The 23,101-nt window shown below is 37.3% G+C and overlaps 1 protein-coding gene and 2 non-coding genes across 7 annotated transcripts in view; all 3 read left to right on the top strand.

Moving 5' to 3' along the window:
* NAP1L4 (nucleosome assembly protein 1 like 4) overlaps nucleotides 1-20,102 on the top strand; it is a 28,758-nt gene extending 8,656 nt beyond the window's left edge. The window contains exons 7-18 of one of the 5 annotated variants that reach the window (XM_031049027.2): nucleotides 10-96; nucleotides 1,627-1,746; nucleotides 2,486-2,557; nucleotides 6,150-6,289; nucleotides 8,269-8,414; nucleotides 9,781-9,803; nucleotides 10,415-10,534; nucleotides 10,818-10,847; nucleotides 11,358-11,444; nucleotides 12,035-12,091; nucleotides 13,212-13,249; nucleotides 18,828-20,102. In XM_031049027.2, coding sequence (XP_030904887.1) covers nucleotides 10-96; nucleotides 1,627-1,746; nucleotides 2,486-2,557; nucleotides 6,150-6,289; nucleotides 8,269-8,414; nucleotides 9,781-9,803; nucleotides 10,415-10,534; nucleotides 10,818-10,847; nucleotides 11,358-11,444; nucleotides 12,035-12,091; nucleotides 13,212-13,217 — 888 coding nt within the window. In that variant the 3' untranslated portion in view covers nucleotides 13,218-13,249; nucleotides 18,828-20,102. Of the gene's footprint in view, nucleotides 1-9; nucleotides 97-1,626; nucleotides 1,747-2,485; nucleotides 2,558-6,149; nucleotides 6,290-8,268; nucleotides 8,415-9,780; nucleotides 9,804-10,414; nucleotides 10,535-10,817; nucleotides 10,848-11,357; nucleotides 11,445-12,013; nucleotides 12,092-13,211; nucleotides 13,250-18,827 lie in introns of all 5 variants that reach the window. The other 4 variants (XR_004080582.2, XM_031049029.2, XM_031049028.2 and 1 more) reach the window with 4 other exon arrangements.
* Nucleotides 315-442, top strand: LOC115946544 (small nucleolar RNA SNORA54). Its single transcript, XR_004080594.1, has one exon. It is a non-coding gene; the product is annotated as a small nucleolar RNA SNORA54 (small nucleolar RNA).
* On the top strand, nucleotides 3,660-3,779 carry LOC115946545 (small nucleolar RNA SNORA54). Its single transcript, XR_004080595.2, has one exon. It is a non-coding gene; the product is annotated as a small nucleolar RNA SNORA54 (small nucleolar RNA).
* Nucleotides 20,103-23,101: the final 2,999 nt, after the last annotated feature.

Genomic DNA, 23,101 nt, shown 5'->3' with positions numbered 1-23,101 from the left:
CCAATACAGAGAAGAGAATTCATTAATGGAGAAGCTGAACCCACAGATGCAGAGTCAGAATGGCACAGTGAAAATGAGGAAGAAGATAAACTAGCTGTGAGTACAAATTGAGTAATGAACTACAGATATATCAGGTTGTGAGAATTAATTCCTGTACAGTGTTTTCCATTGAAAGACTCATCTTTTGGAAATAAAGGTCTTACAATTAATGGGCTCATGTGATGAAACACTGCTATATCCAGTGAAAGCCTTTAAAAGTTTAGCTTTTTTTTTTTCCCATTTGAAACTTGAGTGAATTGGAAAGTTGCCTTTGTTTGCACTGTTCGTAACCTGTTAACAGTATCTTTCTGATAATGGGTTCCATTCCAGTGCTATATGATACCCCAAGGTAATAAAAGGCTGGCTGTTTGTCTGCCTGACCGCTTTATTTTGGGAGACATAATTAGCTTGCTTTTCCATAAATACAGATTAAGCACATCACCTAGACATAAAATTAAATTGACCTAATAAAATGAATTCTGGCTGGTGGATTCCTACTTGCCTGTTGAGTAGGAGCTAGATGTAGGCGAGACAATATTTGTAGGCTGCCTTTACTCTCTTAACATAATTTTTTGAGGTGTATGCTCATGGCTTCTTTGTCTCGGAGAAGCTTACAGTGCTGAGTTTGCCATTCTGTCAGGCTTTCTCTGCTTTTTTCCTTGGCATGTTTTCCTTCAGGTTCCTTTGGATGCCGTTTTGTATATAAAGCAAATTGTTCTTTGTTTTTTTACTGATCTCAAGAGATTTAGCATGACATGGTACTCCATATGCATAAGCAAAAAAAGTTTGTTAGGCTTTCTCTAAATACAGCATTGACAAGCCATCTTCCATGCAACTATAGGATCAGAACCATGTCTAGGTAGCAGGTAAAATGCTGCTTTGTATTCCTGGATAGTCATAACCCAAGTAGCTGCTGTTAAGATGATCTTGTGTATTTGCTGCTATCTAGTGGCATGAAAGTAAAGGTGCAATACAACTAGTTCAGACTGCCAATTTCCAGGTTTTGGAGGGATGGAGAAGTGATTTAGTCATTCTTCTTTTCTATAATACTTGATATCACTTATGTATCGGGGATCCTGTGTCACAAATATTACTAATTAAAGACTACAATGATGAAAAATAACCATGAAACCCAATCTTACCAACTATTCTGCAAAATTGGGAAGCCAAAACAGTACTTCTGAGGGGCAAACCTAAAATTTAAGGTTTTAGATGAAACAGTGGTATGTGAAGCTATAGGAAATAGATTAATAGAAAAGTAGGAATGTATTTATATTTTTCTGTTTGTATAAAGATAGAATTTTTTTAATACTTTCTGTTTGTCAAGTCATTGAAACTGTTACTAGGGCTATTTAGTCATGGTACAGAAGAATTCCAAATAGGTTGAAAGTAAATCTGAATTAAATGTATGTATGTTTAGTTGTGTAAATAAACCTCGTGTCTCTTAATTTATAGAAAAACAGTGTAAATTTTAAATGTTCCTTAAGCACAGCTTTTAATATGGCAAATGTTTTGTACATCTATCTCTGTTTATTAAATAGATTGAGAATTTTTAATTTTTTAAATTTTTCTGTATTTGTTTTGCAGGGAGACCTGAAAAATGTAGTGGTAATAGAAGAAAAAGCAGAGGAGGCAAATGTCAAAGGAATTCCAGACTTCTGGTTTACCATCTTTAGGAATGTAGATATGCTAAGTGAATTAGTACAAGTAAGTTTTTCCTCTGAAATGAATAATTTTTCTGATGTCTTTAAACAAATTAGTAATTAATACTAAGTGCTTATGGAATGTGTGTGAGACACCACATCTTTGAGTCTTCAGAATCCCTAATGTTATTCCTAAAGATGCTTGAAAGGTTAATGAGAGACAAGCAGAACAGCTGACCCAAAGTGCTAAACACTGTGTATGTTTAGGAAAGGATCTTTTAAGAACATTTGCTAGATAGTAAAATGCAAGTTTATGTACTACTTACAACAGCCGTTCCCCCGTGGTTTTGTTAATTTCGTCCATAAAGGATTATTTTGCACTGATATCATGAGCGTACACATAGATTGGTTGAATTAATGTTAAATAGCCTATGTGGTTTTGCCCTCAGTTACATTAATGCTTTTGGTACTGTTAAGGAAGAATTCTCTGAAGTGACTCTTTCTATGAATCTCGCCAGCCGTTAATATTCTGCAGGAGTTTAATTTCAATTATGTTCATGCAGCCTAGCATGGTAGCAGCTTTATTTATTGAAGATGAGACCTAACAACTCAGAATTTGGCACAGGGTATTTGCAACTGCAATTAAGAAATTTGGATCAAAATCTGAACTTTGTTGAATAATTACAAGGTTGGTTTGTTCTTTTTTCTTAACAAGTTGAACAAAAGAGAGGTAGCTGGGTTACAATTTTGTTCTTCTGAATATTGCCTGCTGAATAGAATTTTTAATTATTTTTTTTCCTTAGGAATATGATGAACCTATCTTGAAACATCTGCAGGATATTAAAGTCAAGTTTTCTGAACCTGGACAGCCTATGGTGAGTTTTCTGTAGTTGTTTCTCATGAAGATTGTAGTTACGAAGTGAACAGCATTTCAAAATTCTTATTCCACTATTTTTGACTGGTGTGTGTGGGGAACTTCTTTGTAGGCTAATATCTTCATGCTTTCCTGAACCTTTACCCTTTCATTCTTGGACATCTGTGGTATCATTGTAGTTTCTAGATAAAAATTTTAGGTGAATTCCATCTATTTTTTATTTTCTTTTTATCTCTTAAATTTCAAATTAATTGCTAATAAAGTTACATGGCTGCTTTTGGTTTGAAAATGAATTGCAGAAAAAATTCTAGGTGCTACTTGCTATACTGAATATAGTGTAGTTACATGACTTAATCAAAAACAATGATGATGGATGCTGTGGAAAGGGTAGGAAAATATTAGTCTTTTAAAAATGTACCTTATGAGTAACTTCAAAACTACAACTTTGCTTTTTTGCTGGTTTGTTGTTGTTTTTTTTTTCCCAAAATTGTTTTTCTGTTTAATTTCAGTGTACAGAAACAGATACGGTGTTTGAAAAGAAGCTGTTTTTTTGCTTGTTTAGTTCATGCAGGCTGTACTTGAACTCCTTTGGAGGGGGGGGCAGGGAGAAAGGTGGGATTTGAGCTTACACGTCCTTTCTTTAAACTTTATTGTTGTGGCTTTCTCCTTATGTTTGGTATTTTTTGTTTTGTCTTGTGGAGTTACAGTTTTCTGATAGAAAAAATTATTCTTTATTTTAGACTAAATGCCTTTTAAGTATTATAAAGGATGGTAACAGCTGAAACTAAGTATTTGGTCTTGGGTTTTTTGGTGGATTTTTGTCCTCATTGTTCTGTGTCCTCAACTGTTTTTCTGCTGTTAGTACCAAGTAATACACTTCGATAATAGGTAAAGGAAGTAGTATGGACACAGAAGAGCACAAAGTATTCTAAGAATACTGTATTCTGAGAAGTTGGTCATTTCTCTCTTGAAGCATATCTGTGGGTGTTTGGGTGATTTGGGAATAGGTGTTTTGCCTACAGCATTGTTGTGTTCTCATTCAGCTTTGTATTACAGTACCTTAAGTTGAAGAGCTGCTCTTAAAACAGTAGATTTATCTTGTCTTGCACTGTTCGTAACCTCTGACAGCATGTTTCTGTGAATAGGTTCCATTCCAGTGCTGTATGAAATCCAGTAACAGAAGGCTGACAAACTCCATGTCCCTTCTGTATTTGGAGACAAAAGGATGCATTCCTAACTGCTTGAATGAAACCTGTTGTCCAGTTTGTGTGTGACTGTCTTGTCTGAAATGCTCTGGCTGTTGAAAATTGGTGCAGCAGTGGTAGCTTTGTACTGTAAGAAGTTCACATACCAGTGTGCAACAAATACAGTAATTCTGCTTGGGATTGGGCTTTGCCACTAGAAGATATACGTGATAGTTAGGAATTCTTTGATTTACTGTTGACCCAAAGTGATGAACTGTAGTTATGGTCAGATTTACATGGCTACAGTTACGATGCTTCAAAATTCTGTTTGCTGTAGCCTATATATAAACTTTTATCTGCATGAAACGTAAGGAATTCCCTTGCAATTTTTTATTTATTTGTAATTTTGTGAATAAATGTACATATGTTTGTATAAATATAATTTCTCCTTGTATGTATTTGGACATTGGGATTAACTAGCATGCTCAGACCTGGATGATGCATCTGGGTATAATTCACTAGCTTGAAATAAGAAAGTTCTCTGGGTTTTGGGGTGGTCGCCTGTTTTTGTTGATTTTTTTGTTTTGTGGATTTAATTTTTTTATTTTGTTTAACTTAATGAGAATATCTCATACTACACGGAAAATAGAGAAATACATACTACAAAGGTAAACTGGTGTCAAAAGGAAGGTTGTCCAAATAGACTACTGGAAATGTCTGCTAATTAGCAGGGATAGAATTAAACACTGAAATGCAGTCTCTGCAGACATTTTTGTCCTGCTAGTCCTTGGGATCCTGCATGCTAGTTCGTGCCACTGGTTACCTGTTTATAACCCCACTGATGATTTGTGGGGTTATTTGGGTAGAAGTGGTAGCCGTGGTGGCAGTTGAGCTGAGTTTGTAAGTCTTCCCCTGAGCATGTTTGCCAGAGAGATTAGCCTTAGCTGAAGACACTTGCAAAACCATACTAGCTGTCTTGAATTGGTTTAAAATGGAAGTGAAGCTGAAATAGGCTATGTGAAGCCAACAGATACTCCAGTACACATATCGTTCCAGTCTCCATCATTCCTTAACCACTGTCTTTTCAAATTTCAGCCATATGAGTTGATTCATGGGGTCTTAGACTTAAGGGTCTTTGGGTAATGAGTGAAGGATAAATATTTTTGAATAGGCTGTTGTCCCTAGATTTAGTTATCCTGTCTGCACATGGTGGGCCTTCAAAGAGAGGATGGCAAGACAGACTTAGGTGATAACAGATGGTTTTCTGGCCAGAGTCTGAAGAATGCCTGGGGAAGTATATTCAAGGCCAGTGTTTCTGGCACTCATCTGTTATGTATGCAAGGTCTAGTTCCTACGGCATGTTGTTGGAGGAGTAAATAAGATATTTAAAGTAATGTTCTGCATGCTGTGGCTGTGCAGCAGGTATAGTGATGTGGAGGGGGGTTGACTTTCAGTCGCTCTTTGTTGTTGAACTCACCTGGGGTTTTTTTTCCTCTTTCCAAGAAACTAAAGCAATGCTGCTGAAAAGTTTTGTTTCCCCTGTTCCAAGGCAATTTGAGTTTTGTTTTACTTTTAAATAGTTCATAGTTGATCCTGAGTGCAAAGTGGGCATATATAGCATTGTGTAAGCAGTTTTGAAGCTTTACAGATTTGAAAATTTATGCATTGTGTATGCTGCAGTTTTCCATAGCTGGAGCCTTTTGTTTTCATGAAAGAAACTGAATTTCTGCAGACAATTTGCAGGTACCACAGGAGGCTCAAACATAAGCAGCAACACCTGCTTCAGGCTGTAAACTGTCAAGACATGTATAATCTTAGGCTTCAGGTTAGAAAGTCGTGTTGGTCTGGGATTTTCTGTTCTTAGATGGGGGAAAAAGAAGTCTGGCTCATGGTGGAGTGCACCATTTACAGGCTTCTGCAGTCTAAAATTTTTTAATTGAAAATAAGGTCTCTTTCAATTTCTTAAGATAATGACATTGAATGATCAGAGTGGGGAGTAGCAGAATCTGATGGTGTTAAGTCTGACGTCAGAATGACTTCCAAGTAAGAACTTCATCACCATAGTCAAAGGAAGATGGCTAGGCTGCCATGGAAGATGATACCAAGACTTTTCTCAAAGTATTTATTTCTAAGATTGCTTTCAAGACAGCAGTTCTTTATGTAAAGATGAATTAAATGTAGCAATTATCTGATTGTAATTTGAATGTTAATACCAGCCAAGATTGTTCTAGCTTCCTGCATGTTCAGAATTGGTTAACATGTTTCATTTCCTGCTTCTACTGTAGTTCAAAAGATATGTTTGCCCTCAAATTCTTACTTTCTCCTGTATTCAGAGTTTAATGGTAATTCTGTTGATGCACTTTCAAAGATAAATATTAGTGGTAACATTATAATGGAACTTTCTTCTAGTCTTTCTCATTAGAGTTCCACTTTGGGCCCAATGACTACTTTTCTAATTCAGTCCTAACAAAAACATACAAGATGAAGTCAGAGCCGGACAAGACGGATCCCTTTTCATTTGAAGGACCTGAAATAGTTGACTGTGAGGGGTAAGGAAAACTTGATACTTAAAAACTTCTGAAATAATCAAATTTTTGAGATGCTGTTTTATCTTACTGTGATAATGATTAATGAAGGTAAAACTTTGATTATTATCTTAGCTATAGCATGCAGAAGTAATATATACATGGAAATACATGTTTTAACAGGGTGAGCATTTTAAATCTTACACATTTCAAGTTCAGTAATTGCTAATGAGGTAACAAGCCTTTTATTTCCCGATAACTAGGTAGATTGATTTTAGTAATTACACCTCATAGACCCCCATGCTCTGTCAGAGAAGTAGTCTTAAACTGTTTTGGATTCTTGCTCATCTCAGCAGTATTTATTTCAGCAGTACTTTTGATTTTGGCAGGATTGGGTGATACGTGATTAGGTCTTTCAGCCTGTTTTGAGGCTGAAACATACTGACCATGCAGTTTGGTTCTGGCAGCTATGGCTAATGCAGCTTTGCAAAATGTGTTCAGAAACACTGTGGGATGGTGAATTCTCATGTCTCTTCTGGAAGTCTAGTGAGTTGGACATGACATGGGTTTTATTTGGGTAAAATATTGTTCTGTCCAACCTAACCCTTTTTCTTCCCCTTTCTCTGGTTTATAATCAGTGTTCAGTGCTGCAGCAGAGCTGACCCAACTGAAAAATGGTTTTGAACCTTAATTTTCTTAGCTTCCTTGATGTTTTCTCTGATATTTTTGGGTGCGTTTTTTCTTTGTTTTTTTGACCCCTTAAAGGATGTGTTTCTGGGTTTCAGTGGGAGGTTTATTTTTGTTGTGTTTAGGATTTTGAGGGGTTTGGGTTGAGGTTGGGAGTGGAGGGTTTTTTGGGGTGTGTGGAGTTTTGGTGTTTTTTTTTCCTTTTTCCTTTTTTTTTGGTGGGGGGTGTGTTTTTTTCTTTTGAGGTGTGGGGTTTTTTTTTTGGTGGGTTTTTTCATTGGTTTTGGGGGGTTGTGTGATTTGATTTTTGGGGGGTTTGGTGGGGAGGGTTTTTTGGTTGTTTTGGTTTGTTTTTTTGTTTTGCTGTTTGGCTGGTTTTTAGTACTAAATACTTGTGTTCTTGAAGGCATCCTGGCAACCTCAAAAACTTTTGGCTATTAGTGCTACATATTGGCTTTTGAATTGAATATTCACCCACTGTAAGGGAAGATGCAGCAACCCTTGATGAGGGTTGTAGATACTGGAATAAGTAGAGGAGGAAAACATTTCTTTTGATGTTTTATACAGGTTAAATTTAAAAACTGTTGACTTTGACTATTTGTCTGTAGGACAAGGTATTTTGAGTTGCATGAGGGTTACTGTGACACCATTATTTCCATTAGAAGAGAGCTGTCTGTGTTCACAACTCATTCTTTGCCATGTGCAGTTTTGGGTTAAACTATGCGTGGATAGAGACTTTAACTGAGATGAAGGTGTCAGTTTGCACAGTAGCAGAAAGGAACTTGAAAGTAGGCTCTTTCTAGCTTGCTATACGTGACTGCCAGTTCAGTCTGAGCACTGCACTTTGGAGAGCTGAAATGTACCTCTCCCTGTCTGCTCCGTGTGTTTTATTTTTAGGGTAACTGGTTGCTGCCTTGGTCTGTAGTGAGAGGACGTAATGTATTGTTTTCTGCTGCTCCAACTGTTGGAAGAGTAATTCTCAACTGATAAGATTTTTAGGAATAGCTTAAATTATGTCCTTGGTTACAAAACTGCAGTAGTTGGGGCAAAGACGTAGTAAAGTGTAGGGTGGCGGCAGTGATTAGTATGTGAATTGTTTAGCTTTTTCATTTAGGGGAAAAGTTTCCTATGTCCAAAATACACATAGTCTCTAGCAGTACATTTCGTCAAGTAGATTCAGTTATGAGTGTGTAAAACTGGCTTTATCTAAAGAATAAGCAGTCTTACAAGTCTTGATACTTGTTGCTCTAATGCTCAGTTCTTTATTTTCACTGATGTCCTTTGTTGAAATGCTGTTCTCCACATGTTGCCTCTAGGTGTACTATTGACTGGAAGAAAGGAAAAAATGTTACAGTTAAAACAATCAAGAAAAAACAGAAACACAAGGGTCGAGGCACAGTTCGAACAATTACTAAACAAGTACCCAATGATTCTTTTTTTAACTTCTTCAGCCCAATAAAGGGTAAGCTTGGAAACTGAGAATTTAGGATCCTTAAAATATGTTGGTTTATTTTCATGTATTCTTATTTATACAACTTGAGCCTATAAAAGATTTATGTTGCTGCATTGTATGTTTTCTTCTAACCATGCGAAGGTAGCAAGCTACAGCCCATCCAAACAGATTCTGTCTGATGTTATTCTCTAGAATCTGGCTATTAGGTGTGCTGTGTGAACAGGGTTCATAGTATAAAAAGAGTCTCATGTAGAATCTCCTGAAGAAGTTGACTTGTTTTTACCACAGGATGGCTCCATGCATCAATTTGAAATTTTTAACATGTAAAAGAAATCTTACAGTGTTGGTCAAGTTATAACATATCAGCTTCATTTAAACCTCCATGTTAAGTGACAGAACTTCCTGTGATTTATTCTGTGATTTATTATGTGACTCCTAGTGCTCTGTATGTACCTTCCTAATTTTCTTAGTTACCAAATGTTAGATGTGTACTCACATACTTAAAATAATTCAGGTGGACTCCAAAAATACTTCTTCGTGATACATATCCCATTGTACTCTTCCCAAACATGAATGGAAGAAGCAGTTTACTTTGTGGACTTCAGAGATGTACTTAAGAAAACGGACATTAGTTCTTGATTCAGTCATGGGCTATTATGAGCTACCTGTCCCTTGTAAATGCTGATGCAAATGGCTTTTTACATGGGGATAAGAAACAAGTGATAAGTGTTTCTGATGTTGGAGTTTGCTTGGTACAGAAATACCTTTTAACTTAACTGACTTTATTATTTGTTTTTGTTAAAGTAGTTGCTGCTTTCAGAAGGGGTTGGAGATTTGCTTGCCCCATGATGGTTTTGTATTGTTTTTTGGGTTTTGGTTTTTTTTAAATACTTCACATACTTTGGCAGTAGCTATATAAGAAAGCTATAAACTGTGTAAAGACTATGAATTTCTGTCAGCAGTTGATGCTTGCATTTTCAAGTTGACAACAGACTGAGCCAGATTATAATTTTCACAGTAGGATCAGAGTAGATTCTGAGATGGCACCTGAGTAGAGGAGGAAAATACGGTTTTGGTTGTGAGTTATTGGTTTGGGTTTTGTTTGTTTGTTTGTTCATTTGTTTTTAAACAAACAAAATTCTACCCTCTTCCATACTGGCTACAGTATTGGGCATCTTCTCAAACAGGTGCGTTTACTGAGGGTTTAAAATAAATTGGAATTGTCTTACAGGTTAAATAGCTAACTTCTGAAGGACTTTATAACTCCAGTATTTTCTAGTATGAGAGTCTTTATACTGTGTTTTGTTGTCTTTAATATTGAGGTGGGGTAGATTATGCAAACTATTCTAAAATTTACTGTCTTTTCTTTTTACAGTATCTGCTGATGGAGAGGCACTGGTAAGCTTACGTTTATGAAATTGCACAATCGCTCGTTGCTGTACCTTTTTTGCTGAATATCTCTATGGTGACACTGTTTGGGTTCTTCTATTAAACTCCTTGTGTTTTTATTGTCATTTTTGCTTTTGCAAAAGCTGAGCTTTGCCTTCTTAAAATGAAATATATTGTTGCCTTCTCTAATTGTGTTATTTTGCTGTTACACATCTTGCTAATTCAATACATCTGTAATAATCAGTGCTGGGAAGTAGTTATTTTCTCTAGCCACTCAGTACTACTGTGTGGCTAGAATCTGGCTTTAAAAAAGAAAATCCATCTGAAGCATTTTGAATGATTCTGTAATGTCGTGTCAGAAACAGCGAAGTTTATAAGAGCTTCTTCAATAGAAGGTATTTCAGCAAGTCAGTACCTTGCATACAGAAAGTAGGAAGGTGGATTTAGACTTGCCATATTTCTTTTATTGTTTTGAAGCCTACTATACTGAAAGTACACATGACCTGAAGGTTGATGTTGATGACAGTATGATGTTTCTCAAATCTGTAACTTTGAAATACTTGTGATATGCCACAGAGGAGCAAACAAATTTTTAGTAGAAAAACTGTCTTGCTTTACAGGATGAAGATTCAGAGTTCACTTTAGCAGCAGATTTTGAAATTGGACACTTCTTCCGTGAAAGGATAGTCCCTCGTGCTGTGCTTTATTTCACTGGGGAAGCTATAGAGGATGATGATAATGTATGTATGCTATCAGCATTTTGCTTATTGGTCACCACGTAGATAGCAACACTATCCTTCTTGTCTGGTTAGTATGTAGTATTAATTACATAAGAATAACAAAGAACCTGAAGAGATTCCTATTACTAAGGAACAGGAAAGAGTCATTCAAATTGCTATGAATTATGAATCTTTGCTTCTGGAAGTGACTTAGTTTCAGTTACTGTGTTTGAATATGCTATTACTGCAGAAGATTTTATGCAAATATTAGCAGGGCTAATAAAACCTTGGATTTGTCTTTCAGTTTGAAGAAGATGAAGAAGGTGAAGAGGAGGTGAGATGCATACTGTATCTTTTATAGATAACTAATTACCTACTGTGTTTTCGTTCCATAAATAGCATTACATGGAACAGAAAATAGTTGTTCATAAATGTTCTTGTATATGATACCTCTTTCCAAGAGATTTCATGACTTACAGAATCTATGACTGTTTTTTGCTTTCCACAAGAACATTTTTCCAGATTTTTCTAGTATTTTTAAGTACCTGTTACTTAGGCAGTAGTGGAATTTGGCTGTCAGCTTGTAGTTGTCATAAACATAAGACAGGGCCTTGCTGAATGTAAGGTAAAAAAGGAAAAGCATGCAATTGCTCAGGGTGAAGCCTTAATTTAGGCTGCAGTTTCTCATATACCTGAAGCTTTGGTCTCTTTACGGTAGTGTTGTCTGAATACAAACACTATACTGTTAAAAGGCTTTGCACAAAGCCACTAAATGATACCATGCTTAAATGAACTAATACCTTTTGCAGGTAATTATGTTTTTGTTTTATTGCTTCTACTGTAGTGGTCTTGCTCATTGGTTAAAGACACAACTGACTGGGAAGCTCGCCATAGTAGAGTACATCAGAAGTTATCAAGCTGGGGGTCTAATGTAAGCTGGCAGCCTTCAGCATGCAGTCTCTTTTATCTCTTTGCAAGTTGTGATACAAGCTGCTGGGCTTGGGCTCTTGAGTGACCAAACACTTTCTTACTGGGCCTTGATAGAAGTGTATACTTAATCTGTCTCCTGTATTTAGGTGTGTGTACAACAGTGTGCAAAAATCCTGTGCAGGAGTACGTAGCTTGGCTGTAGTAGCTCCAAATAAACAGGCTCTTTAGAAGGAGGTAAAAAAACAAAGAACAAAATTAGACATACATACTTACTGCCAAAACTGTAAAATTCCAAATAATGTCAGGTAAAATTTAAAATATTGCTTGGAAACTGCAGCAGCTTATGTAGGAAGGTTGCCTTAAGCCATGCTGAATCTTTTAAATCTGTGTTTTAAAACTTTTTTAAAATTTTTTGCTTTAAGATTTTAAAGATGCAAAATTCTTTTAAGTCAACCCAAGTAGTTTTAATGTTGACATCCAAAACACTCTAGAATATAGTGGTAATATAATTTACTTTTTTTTTCTCCATTACAAAAAGTTGCACTTTTAACCTGTTTTAATTTCTGTTAGTTTATCTCTATTTTGTCATAGGAGTTGGAGGGGGAAGAGGAGGGAGAAGAGGAGGAAGATGCAGAGAGTGATCCTAAGGTAAAATTTTTCTGCATGCTTAAGTCATAATGCAGACTTAATTGTAAGCAATGTAACTAAGATTATAATAGTTTGTGAAAAGATTAATAAATTAAACCAAAAACCACCCTATCTTCTGTCTGCAATGTTTTAATCTTCTTCAGCACTCAGAATTGCTCTTAAATGAAAAGTTGTTTCCCTGAACTGAGAAAGTGAGGGTTTCATCTTCCAACATGCACCAAGAAAAAGATAATTTCCAAACTATGTGCCTTTACCTCCTAATGGTATCTCTGTATAGTACATATTTTTTATTTAGAAAGGTCATATTCAAGTATTTTGTAGCTGGACTTCAACTTAGAATTATACCTGATAAATCTCAACTAGCTTGTTTATTTTTCTTAAATTGTTCTTTTTGGTTGTCATGATAGCTGCAATTTAGACTCCACATGCCTGTAATCACTAGAAACAAAAAAAAGTTAGTCCCCAACTTTGAATTTTAATTTTTGAGACCTGGTTTAGAATTCAGACTTAAGGGTTACTGTTCCTTCTGATTACATGTTTTTCAATCCTTCAGTCATGGTAAAGCTAATGCTCTACATTCAGTAAGCTGGGATAGTGATGACACACTTGCCTTCATTTAGTTCTTAAAACAGCTGCTTTCAATTTTTTTATAGAAGGCACAGATGAAGAAGTGAAAGGCATGCAAAACTGCTTGATCTTTGAATGAAAGTCTTAACAGCAGCTTACCATGTCACTCTTCTGACATAGTTTTATATACCTCATCATGTCACTAGTCAGTGCTTTTGTCACCATCTCAAGACTTGAGCTTGGTTTTCTGTATACTAAGGAAAGCCTTTCTTGTGGAAAGATTGGCGAAATAGGATTAGAGTAGCAGAAATGAGTATTCTCACTCTGCTCTTCAGGATCAAAATGCAGTGTTGGGACAGCTGAGAAACAGAGTATTAGTTCTAAGTTAGAGTATGTTTGTGCGAAGTATCAAATATCCTTTTAAGGGATTTGGTTTTCTGTAGAAAAAAGGCTTAAGGTATCGTGGAAGGTTATGGTTGTTGCCTCCTGTATTATTTTGTACATTTCACTTTTCATTTATGCTGACAGTTCCTTTCAATTTTTTCCCATTTAGGTGTAATTTAAGTCTGTTTATCATTCATACATTTATAGGTAAGGTGGAATTCCATTCATACCTAACTTCCAAGAGTCCCATTTTTAGCCATGCAATGTGGTTTATTTTCTAGGGTCTTCTGGTTTGGGTTTGGTTTTGTTTGTTTTTTCCTTGTATGGGGAAAAAGAAATGGGGGTATGGTGACTTCAGACTTTAGGTTTTATTGGTAAAAACTACAAATAAATGTGTATAGACATGAATGCCTATAAGTCATAATTAAATTACATTTTTCAGAATGACCTCTCTGCCTTCCTGGCACAACTTCTGCTTTGCCTTTGTAGGAGTCAAACTGTGTTTTATATACACAATAAAAGATACTGGAACTTGTCAGACTTTATTTTTTCCTTGTTTCTGATTTGATGTTGCATCTTTTTATTGTTTCTGATATAGTTGCAGGTTCTTTTTTAAACGTGTCCTTTGCTATTCTTGAATTCTTGTAAGTCATCAGTTTGCTCAGTGTGTCTTTTCTAACATAATTCTTATATATGTGGCCTGACAAAGCTGGTCAGTCACTCCTACAGGCCTTTTCCTGAACACTGATTATTCTGAACAGGTATTGCTCTTCTTATTGCTCATCTGTCTTTTTATTTAAAAGAAGAAAATGAAAGTTCTTTCTATTGTATAGTGTCATCTTTCACCTTTACTTCCATGTCTCATAGAAAACAATGCCTGCAGTAGGCTCCATATTCTGCGTCGTTCCCCCCCCCCCCCCCCCATATTTTATGCTTATTTCTATCTTTCTTTTTTTTTTTTTCCTCACTTTGGTTACTTAGGAGAAGCTGTAATCTTTCCAGCTCATTCCCTTTATGCATAGTGTCCTTTCTGGCTTTGTTAAACTTGAGCGGTGGTTTTGTGTTTTGTAGTGGGGATTTTTTGTTGTTTTATTTCTGATCTGATACGCTTTGAGAAGCCAGACACCCTGCCTCAACGTACTTGTACTCTTTATTCACCACAGTAGCAGAACATCTGTTTGTCGCAACAGCTTAGATGTCATCCAGCTCCAAACTGTTACACAGCTGTCTTCCCTTCTTACAATTAAACTGAAGCCAGTGGCTGACAGTTGGGGGTGTTTTTTGGGTTTTGGGGGTTTTTTTTTTGGGGGGGGGTGGGTTGTTGTTTTTTTTTTAAGTCAACTTGGAATTCTGTTTTTTGTCTTCTAAGGCTCCTACCACTAATCCTGTTTTCCATTTCTTCTGTTCATCCCATTTTCTGGTCCTGTTTCTCCCTGTCCCTTGCCCATCTTTGCCTTTCACTATTTCCCCTCTCTCTTCCCTCTCCCTCCCCCATCCTTTTTATATCTAGAATAGATTTCACGTACACAAAAAGTAATTGTTATTTGGTCTGTTCTCCTTTCAAACCCAGTTTCTCCTCTTTGGTCATTTCCGTATTATTGTTGCACTACGTTTCCTGCATACATGTCAACACTGTTTGCTTTAACTTTTCTTCCTTCCTTCTTTTCACTCCTGTCAGTTTTCAATACATTTGACTTATTTCAGTTAGTCCCAGATATTACACTTTATATAAGTTGTGGCTTTGGAAGATTAAGCAGTAAGATTAAGTAGCTTCAGAAGATGCTACAAAACTAGATAAATGTACTTCATTTAGTATATTTTTCTGTGTTTGCATACCCTGTTCCTTTAGTTGATTCTATTTCACATTGCTGATGCTCTGCTTGAATTGAGAAGCAGCAGACATAATATAGAATGCTGTTTAGAATTATGAACTAAAAAGCTGCTGTAGGGAGAGACTGGGTGTGCTTTGAGATGCTTGGCCTGTCTTCTAAGTAACAGTGGTAGAAGGGCCTGTCCTTGTCAGCAAATTCCTTGTCAGAACCTTTGAAACATTCTTTCCGGTTGTGGAGGAGGTAGTTCAGACTGAGTTTACTGCCTGAGTATATATTTGATATCCATCCTTTTTCTCATTCAGTAACATGGATTAGAAAATGAACAAAAGTAAGGTTTAGCCTTAGGACCCCTAATTTGACCAGCTCATGGCAGGACATTTGAATTATGGAAGGGCTTTCTGTATTTGCTGAAAAGGATGTCAGCTTTAGTGCTTCCTGCCTGCATTGATCCTGCTGTTGGCAGTCAACTCTGTATGGGAATTAGGCGAGATCTTGGGCTGCCTGTGCCTGCGCGGCTACTTTGGCAGACAGGAAGCTTCCCAGATAAGGAGGTAAAGGCTCAATTGTTCTTTGAATCACCTAGGAATGTATTCTGCCTCATCTGTTTAAAGCATGGAGATTAATAGAAGTTCAGTGTCTCTTTCAGCAGTAACTTTATGTGAAAATAAATCTGGTTTGAAAGGATTAAATTGCTAAGGTGAATGGCATGGATACTTTGGTCTTATGCCCCCATCCTCTAGGATACCAGATCAGTTGAATGAGTAGACAGCGTGGGCAGTGTGCATGAAAGTCATGAAAGCAGTATTACCACAGACTTGCTGTAATTCTCTGTTCTAGCCCTATATGATCCTCAGAAATTTTAAGTAGTGAACCTCCCTTTTTAAATTGCATGCATGTCCTCTGTCCATGAGCAGATAACAGTGTAGCTGATGTCTGAGTAAGTGGTCTGTATGTAAGCTAATTAGCTTATCTTCTTGTGTTGTTCTCCTGGGTAATCAAATGCCAGAAGAAAAATGTTCATGTTTGTTGTAGGAAGAGTGGGTTGGGTTTGTTTTAATCCTGAGCAAGTAATGCAGGAGGTGGCAAAAAAAAGCTGTATATTGATGCCTGTTAGCAAAAGAGGAAAAGTAGGTGGGAGTCTTACTTATTTAGCTTGTATATCTCCGCTGGGACAGTGGAATCAAAGGCTTAAGAGTGTTTAAGCTCCTTGCATAGAATAAGTAAATATTATGAAATAACTTTAAAGATGTAATAAACAAATAAATCCTACCTCTTTTCCTATTAACTTAAGTTATTGGTCATGAATACTACAGAGAATCCCTTTTACAACAAGAACTCGTCTGTGTTGGTCATAATGAGCTTCAGTGCGTGCGTGTGTTTATGTCTAAATTTACTTTAAAATAAGATACAATTCTTCCTTTTGTTTACCAGTTAAAGTCTTTCTGTTTGGTCTCTATGGCCTAGCTAATGCACTTTACCACCTTTCCAAGATATCTTGGGAAGTTAATAAGGGAAATACAGTGTAAATGGAAGTCTTCCTAGAAAGGAAAGATGAATAGTGCAGGGTGTATCTAAGGTCATTGTATGGACTGGTAGTGAATGGCTGACCAAACGTCACCAAAAGGGAGTATGGTTGTAGTATCTTAATCACACTTACACCTTTTGGTCTGGTCCCTGATCTTAGAGGAGCCAGTAGAGACCAAAAATAAGTTTCAGCATACATGTACTTGATGGGCAGTAGTAACTGGAAAAATTGTACTTGTCTGTCTGTGCTTATGTGAGGCTGGTGGGTAGCTGAAGGCAATATGAAGTTCATGTGCTGGCTTGTCAGCAAGAGGAGCCATGCTGTGCTAATTTGAAGAAATTTGATTATGTTGGAATCTGGATCTGAGATACTTCCTTGTTATTTTATGGCCTGTTATGCGTGTGCTCCAGATAGATATGCCTGCAACTCTAAGCTAAAAATAAACTAGCAGTATTTCTCTGAGTTCTCCAAGAGCTTACTCATATGTAAGAAACCCTTAAACAGTCTAATTTTTGGTCTGAGAGCAAAAACTAAAAGATCCTTACAAAGGAACTTTGTAATCTCAGTGACTCCGTTTTTACAGGACAAAGATTTATATGCAGTAATGTGATGTAAATGTTTATAGAAACAAAGGCAAGTATAAAGAAAAGATAATGAAGTTTATCAGGAAATACAGCAATGGTTTTAGTTGATTGTTAAAATTTGTCTGGAATGGTTGAAGTGGTCAACCTGAGTGTGTGATATAAACATAGCAGGTGAATAGGAAGGAAGAAAGGAGATGGAAAGATTTTTAAGTACTTTCTAAATAATGGGTTTGTTACTTCATTATGGCTCTTACCCAGAAAACATGGGGGAGAGGAAGTGATGCTGTGCACTACTCTGCAGCCATGTTCAGATACAGCAGTTACAAGAAAAACAGGTACTTTTGGAAAGCTTTTTGATAAAAATGTTGTTCTATGTCTGCCTCTAAATGAAAAGGAATAGCATGCAACATATTAGCAATGGCAGTCACTCATTTTTTTTGAGGGAGAATGGTAATTGTGTTCTATGTAAACATATCCTTCTTATTAAGAGGGAATTTGCACTGTATTTAGTCACAGAGAAAATAAATTCGCATCAGTGGTATTTGGAACCCCAGGCAGATGAGATGGTATGAAGGTGAAGTTAGCCAGATGTGCTAGGGGAGGAGAACCACAAGTAAGAAAAGTCTGAAAGGCCTTTGGCATATCTGTGCAGAAGAAACAGAGTGTTCAGCTTTAATCCAGGCTTCCAATGGGGATAATAGTGACCACTGTAAGCTTAAAGCATTTAAGGTGAAGAAAAGAAAAATAGTCTGGGTTTAGTGCAGAGTATCAACAGCAGAACTTACGATAAGGAATTGCAGTTGCACCTGTTCTTCCTTGCTGCAGGCAAAAAGCTTAAGTTGTCCTAGCTCTTGGCTACTTTACACATAATGAACTCTTGCATGTTTACTTCTTTTACAACACATGAAGCTTTTTAGGATAGTTACTAAGAAGCACTTTATTTTGTGATGAGTGACATTCAAAGTGTTATGTTTTATATGTGTATTTTTCTGTACTAGAACTCAGCAGGTTTCTGTGACTGCTGTTTGTTCATAATAAACTATATTACGAATGGTAAGAGAAGCAAACCAGAAATACACTGAATAAATTATCTTGCTTTCTAAGAATCCTATTTTACAACCAAAAAAGCAAGAAGTGCAATATAAAACCTTAAGTTCTTAACGGGTGGAGTGCTTGTTCTCTTTCCCAAATACACTTCCTTTTGCCAAAGGGGAAGTTGTTTTACTACCTAATGAAGGGGTTTCTACTTCTACATATTCAGATTAACATGTGGATTTCTTGCCTAGTGTTACATTGTTGAATAGCTACCTGCTGGTGATGCAGAACCGTGAAGAAATCAACCCATTCATTAAAATTTTATCACCTTAGCTTAAAGGGCAAGGCTTCTACTGGAAAAAAAATCAAATGTGCTGCAGGAATAACCAGTCACCCTCCCTGCCTTACTCCCTCCTTGGAGTTGGTGAGGAGATGGCATTTTATTGTTAAACTGTTCAATAGGAACTGAAAGTCAAACTGAGCCTCTGGCTGGGGGGAGTAGAAGGTGGTTTACTTTCTTGTTTGTCTGAACCTTGGCCTGCTGGGTGGAGCATAAAGAATGCAAATGTAGATTAAAAGTATTATGGGGTACCAAGCAGTTGGGGGCAAGGGGAAGTCCAGTATACATGGTGACTGCGCTTCAGACCTCTATGGTGTAGCTCAAGTTTACATATAACTTCTTTTATACATGCTAATGAAAGCTCTAGCTAATTCAAAACTGTGTAGACAATTTCTTTTATTTGTTGAAGTGTTTTCTTGTATGCCATCTTGATTTTTAACTGTCTTGTTGTCTTTTTCCCTTTACACAGAAAGATTCCAGCCAACCTGCTGAATGCAAACAACAGTAATAAGGAAATACCACTTGGAAGTGATATTTGAACAACTCGTAACAAATACTTGGATACCTGGCCTGCAGTTCAGGATAGTCCATCGCTGCAGCACAATCTTATTAACAATGCTTAAAATTAATTTGTTTTAAAATGCATGATTTTCACTAACTTTTCTTTATTGCTTAACATGTACAGTGGCAACTTCAATGCATTCGGGAAATAAGAGGTTTAAATAAAGCACACTCTACAGCCGTTGGTACACTGTAGCTACGTATGTCAATAGGCCGTTAGAGCCTTTTGCCCTATGCATAGGGGAATAGTCCAGACTACCAAGTGCGGATTATCCATTTTCTTGTCAAACATTGAAAAATGCAGAATAGCAACATACTGAGAAGCTAAAGTAAATGGATTACATGTCTGGTAGATGAAACAGATAGAGCAATATGACTTTTTTTTTGCTAGTTTTCTCTCCACTTTTTTAATGTTACTTGCAACCTACAAGTTGAACTAGTGCTTGAGCAGCTTTAAATGTCATATTTATTATCTCAGTAAAACCAATTGAATTGAAGTAACTTTACTTCATTGAAGGGCGTGTCATACTTGAGACTTAGTTGTTCATCTTACTATTTATTTATTCATGTTTGTAAGTACTTTGACAGAGTTAGTGCTTTTTAATAGTTTTTAATATACTTGAAATCTTCATCTTTTGCATACAATATGGGTACTTGTAAAACAAATAATTTTAATTGGTCTCATTGTAGTAGTCTAGACAGAAGAAATGAACTTGCATCAAAATGACAACTCTTCTGGATGAAGATCAGAATGTAAAGGCCAAACTGTTGCTGTTGATGGAAGTGGGTTGCAGCCAAAGAAAATTTCCAATATTCTTATTGCTTAGTGTCCAGCATGGAAGGACCTTTCACTATGAACACAGAAATTTATCAAATTTCAGTTCAATAAATCTGAAGTCTTGGTGTCTTACTTGCAACACTGAAATTATTCCATTCCACAGTTTTTCTTTAAAGCTCTGAAGTCTTCAGAACTACCTTTTGTTGTTTGTGTGGCACTTCAGGTACACGTTTCTAGTTTCAGCATCCATTGCCAACCTCTGGCAGCAGTTGAATAGCAGCTGTATCAACACTGTGACCAGGCATGTAGAGTGCTCCAGCCTTACTTTACACATTTGTAACTTAATACAGTGTTTTCAATTTGTACAGAATAGATAGAATATTCTATTAAAGTTGTGAAATATGATTATTGGTGCCTGTCTGGTCCATAATACTTCCTAGGTTAAATGAACATCCCTTTGACTTTGGTAGTGAACACTTCAGTGTTTGACAAAGGGCTGTGCCAGCTGTTTGGCCTCTTACAGCTTTTGTCTGAACATCCTGCTACATCCATTGGTTGTCAAATGCCTAAGAAAAAGAGTCCTTGTAAATAGTGCATTGCGGAGTTCTTTGTAAATCAGACTAACTTTCTCCATTTGTAAGTAAATGGACTGGAATGTTTTATAGGATTTGGGTTTTTTTTGAAGGTTATGTCATTATTAAAGATTCCAAGTGCGCTCTAGTTTGATCATGGCTTAAAGGTGGTGCTGGGTGGTGTAAACTGGTTTATGACGTGTTAAGATATCTTTGTATCAGTATCTTGCAGTCACAAAATGCATAGTGCTACTGGTCAGATGACATAGTGTTAAGACAGGAATGAGGGAAAGGAAAAGAGTGGGAATGGTTCTGGACTTGTAAGCTTAAAAAATTAGGTTCCATAACCAGTCACTAGACTGTACTGTATTATGGCAGGCACAGAGAACAGCATAAAGGCATGTCTGACAAAGGGAGGGATAATTAGTGGAGTTTGTTCACATGCAATCTGGTTAATAACAATGCCAGTGATGCCAGACACATCAAATAGAGATACCTGACCAGCCTTTTTTCTTTTTAGATCAAAAGAAACTGAAGTATAGTTCCTCCATCCTAAAGAATACTTTCCACTACATGGTTAAAGAGGAGCGCGCTGCTACCTGGAGATAAACATCTGCAAACTAGCACACTGAAGTAATTTATGTGCATGAATCCCAAAAGGCTTAACTTTAATTTTGAGAAAACGGGAAATTCCAGAACACAGAGAGTAAATGTGCCAGCATTCAGTGAGCACAAATGAGATGGGTGGGTAATGAAGCTGCATAGATGTTAGTCTTTGGAAGCAATGGGAGCTCTGAGCTGGGATTCATTAGGGCAGAGTTAATACCAGTTGACACCACCTAATGGGAAACAGATCTTGTCAAAACCCAGCTGTGCTGTTGCCATTGCAGATCTAGCTGATAATGGTAAAGATGAGCCTTTCATAGAATTCTCTGCTTTCAGGTAGTTATTTATAGACTTTGTCTACAAGAAAAGTAACTAACAGGTATTTGAACAGCTCAGCTTGGTTCCTTTAGCAGAAAAGAGTATGAAGAACTGATGGGTTGGTTGTCGGGATATCACAGCTGGACAAACCAAGGCTGGATGGTAAATACAGGGAGTGTGGGTGTGCAAAAAGAGAGTCATTAACTGTTGGAAAGGAGAATTAAAAATCAACATGGGTGCCCTCTGAAGACTGTGCCTTACAACAAACTGAGGGCCCTGTGCAAACTGAAGGTGGGAAGTTTCGAAAATGGTGAGGTGATCCTGAAAAAGTGAGTCTGCTTGCACACATGCCTGATTACCATCACAGCAACCTGATAAAGACCTGTGAAGTTTAGTTTGTAGGAACACACTCTTTTGATGTAGTCTTTGTGTCAGTAGTGTCTTATTTTTGGGGGGGAACCCTCCATTTCTGGGTCTGAAAGCTGAAGCGGCTGGAGGTGCTCCAAGCAAGATTAATTTGGCGTGTCACCTGCTTGGACTGCAGTGTGATTAATAGGTTCTCAGCACCTTGGTTGTCTAGGAAGAAAGCCTTGGAGGTACTGCCCTGCTGCCCTATCTGATACAGAAATGAACAGCAAATTTCTGCTTTCAGCTGAAAATCGCAGTGTGATTTCTCAGAGGTCTTTTGCACAGCAGTAGGGTATCTTCCTGGGAACTTTGTGTTTGGGATAACAGAGCTTTCGGTCCAGTTTCAGCATGTTCAGTTATCTGGGGTTTGCTATCTAGTTGGGATTTGCAGTAGCTGGAAAAATAAAAGTGGTCTCTGCGTGTTTCCACTCCATATAAAACAGGCTTTTCCTGTTTTAAAATAAAGGAGACCTGTAATAAATTCATCCTCAGTTAAATGCTGCCTTGATGGCAGTTCCTCAAGCAAATGAGGTCTCACGGAGGAAGCCAGCTCAGCACAGTGCAGTCTGGAGGAGGCCCACGCTGCTGGAGAGGAGCGCCTAAGAAGAGGTCAGACTAGTTATGGCATGAGGAAATTGCTCACTCCTTGCAAGCTCCGTGATTCGGGAGGTGAGTTTAAGATGTGAGACATGCCCCAGCTGCCTGATGTTAAACTGAGGCAGCACATAACCTGATGAACTTGGCTTGAAATTTGCAACTTCTGAAGCATCTTAGCTTGATCCTTTTTGGAAACAATTGCAGTTCAGACAGAACACGGAAGTAACGTCCTTTCTGGTTGAGCCTGTAAGGACAAGTAGTGGATTATGCAGCCAGGTAGAGGACTTGCTTCCCCCCCCCGATAGAGCATGTATTATGTGCCCCAAAGCCTTGCTATTGGTAAACTTTGCCTGGTCCCATGGCTTTTTTTGTCTACCAAGGTCTGACTTTTGGAAAAAACATGGAGTTTACTTCAGGCTCCTGCAAATCTCCTCTCAATAGATTGCTGTAAATGGCAATGTATTAAAAAAATAAAGTGCTGCATTCATGATTCTTTATCCTCTGCCTCTTCCCACAGGTAAATACCAGTATTATTTCCCAAATAAAGTCTTGGAGGCATTGATTTAGTGTCAATATAGTATCTGCTCAGGAATCCTCCCCTGAAGCTGAAGTCCTCATATTTTCTGCCTTTGTCGCCCGTGTCTTTCACTATAATCATTGTGCAAAGAGCTCTGTTGCTGTAGCCTGTGCATGGAAGAACCTTCATCCTCCCTTTCCCAAACAGCTTATAGTCATCACGCTAATAGCAGGCAGAGCTATTTTTTTCCATATGCTCATATTGCTGTCCTAAATACCTCCAGCCTCTTGCGGGCCAGGAAGCCCAAACAATAAACGCTGTAAGTCACTCCGGTTTGACAAGCATCCAAGAAAAAAAGAGGGAAAAAATGGAAACAATAAAAATCC

This window comes from Melopsittacus undulatus, chromosome 4 (genome assembly GCF_012275295.1).
Source record: "Melopsittacus undulatus isolate bMelUnd1 chromosome 4, bMelUnd1.mat.Z, whole genome shotgun sequence".
NCBI lineage: Eukaryota > Metazoa > Chordata > Aves > Psittaciformes > Psittaculidae > Melopsittacus > Melopsittacus undulatus.
Note: the sequence above shows the minus strand (reverse complement) of the source record. Positions and strands in the feature narration are given on the sequence as shown.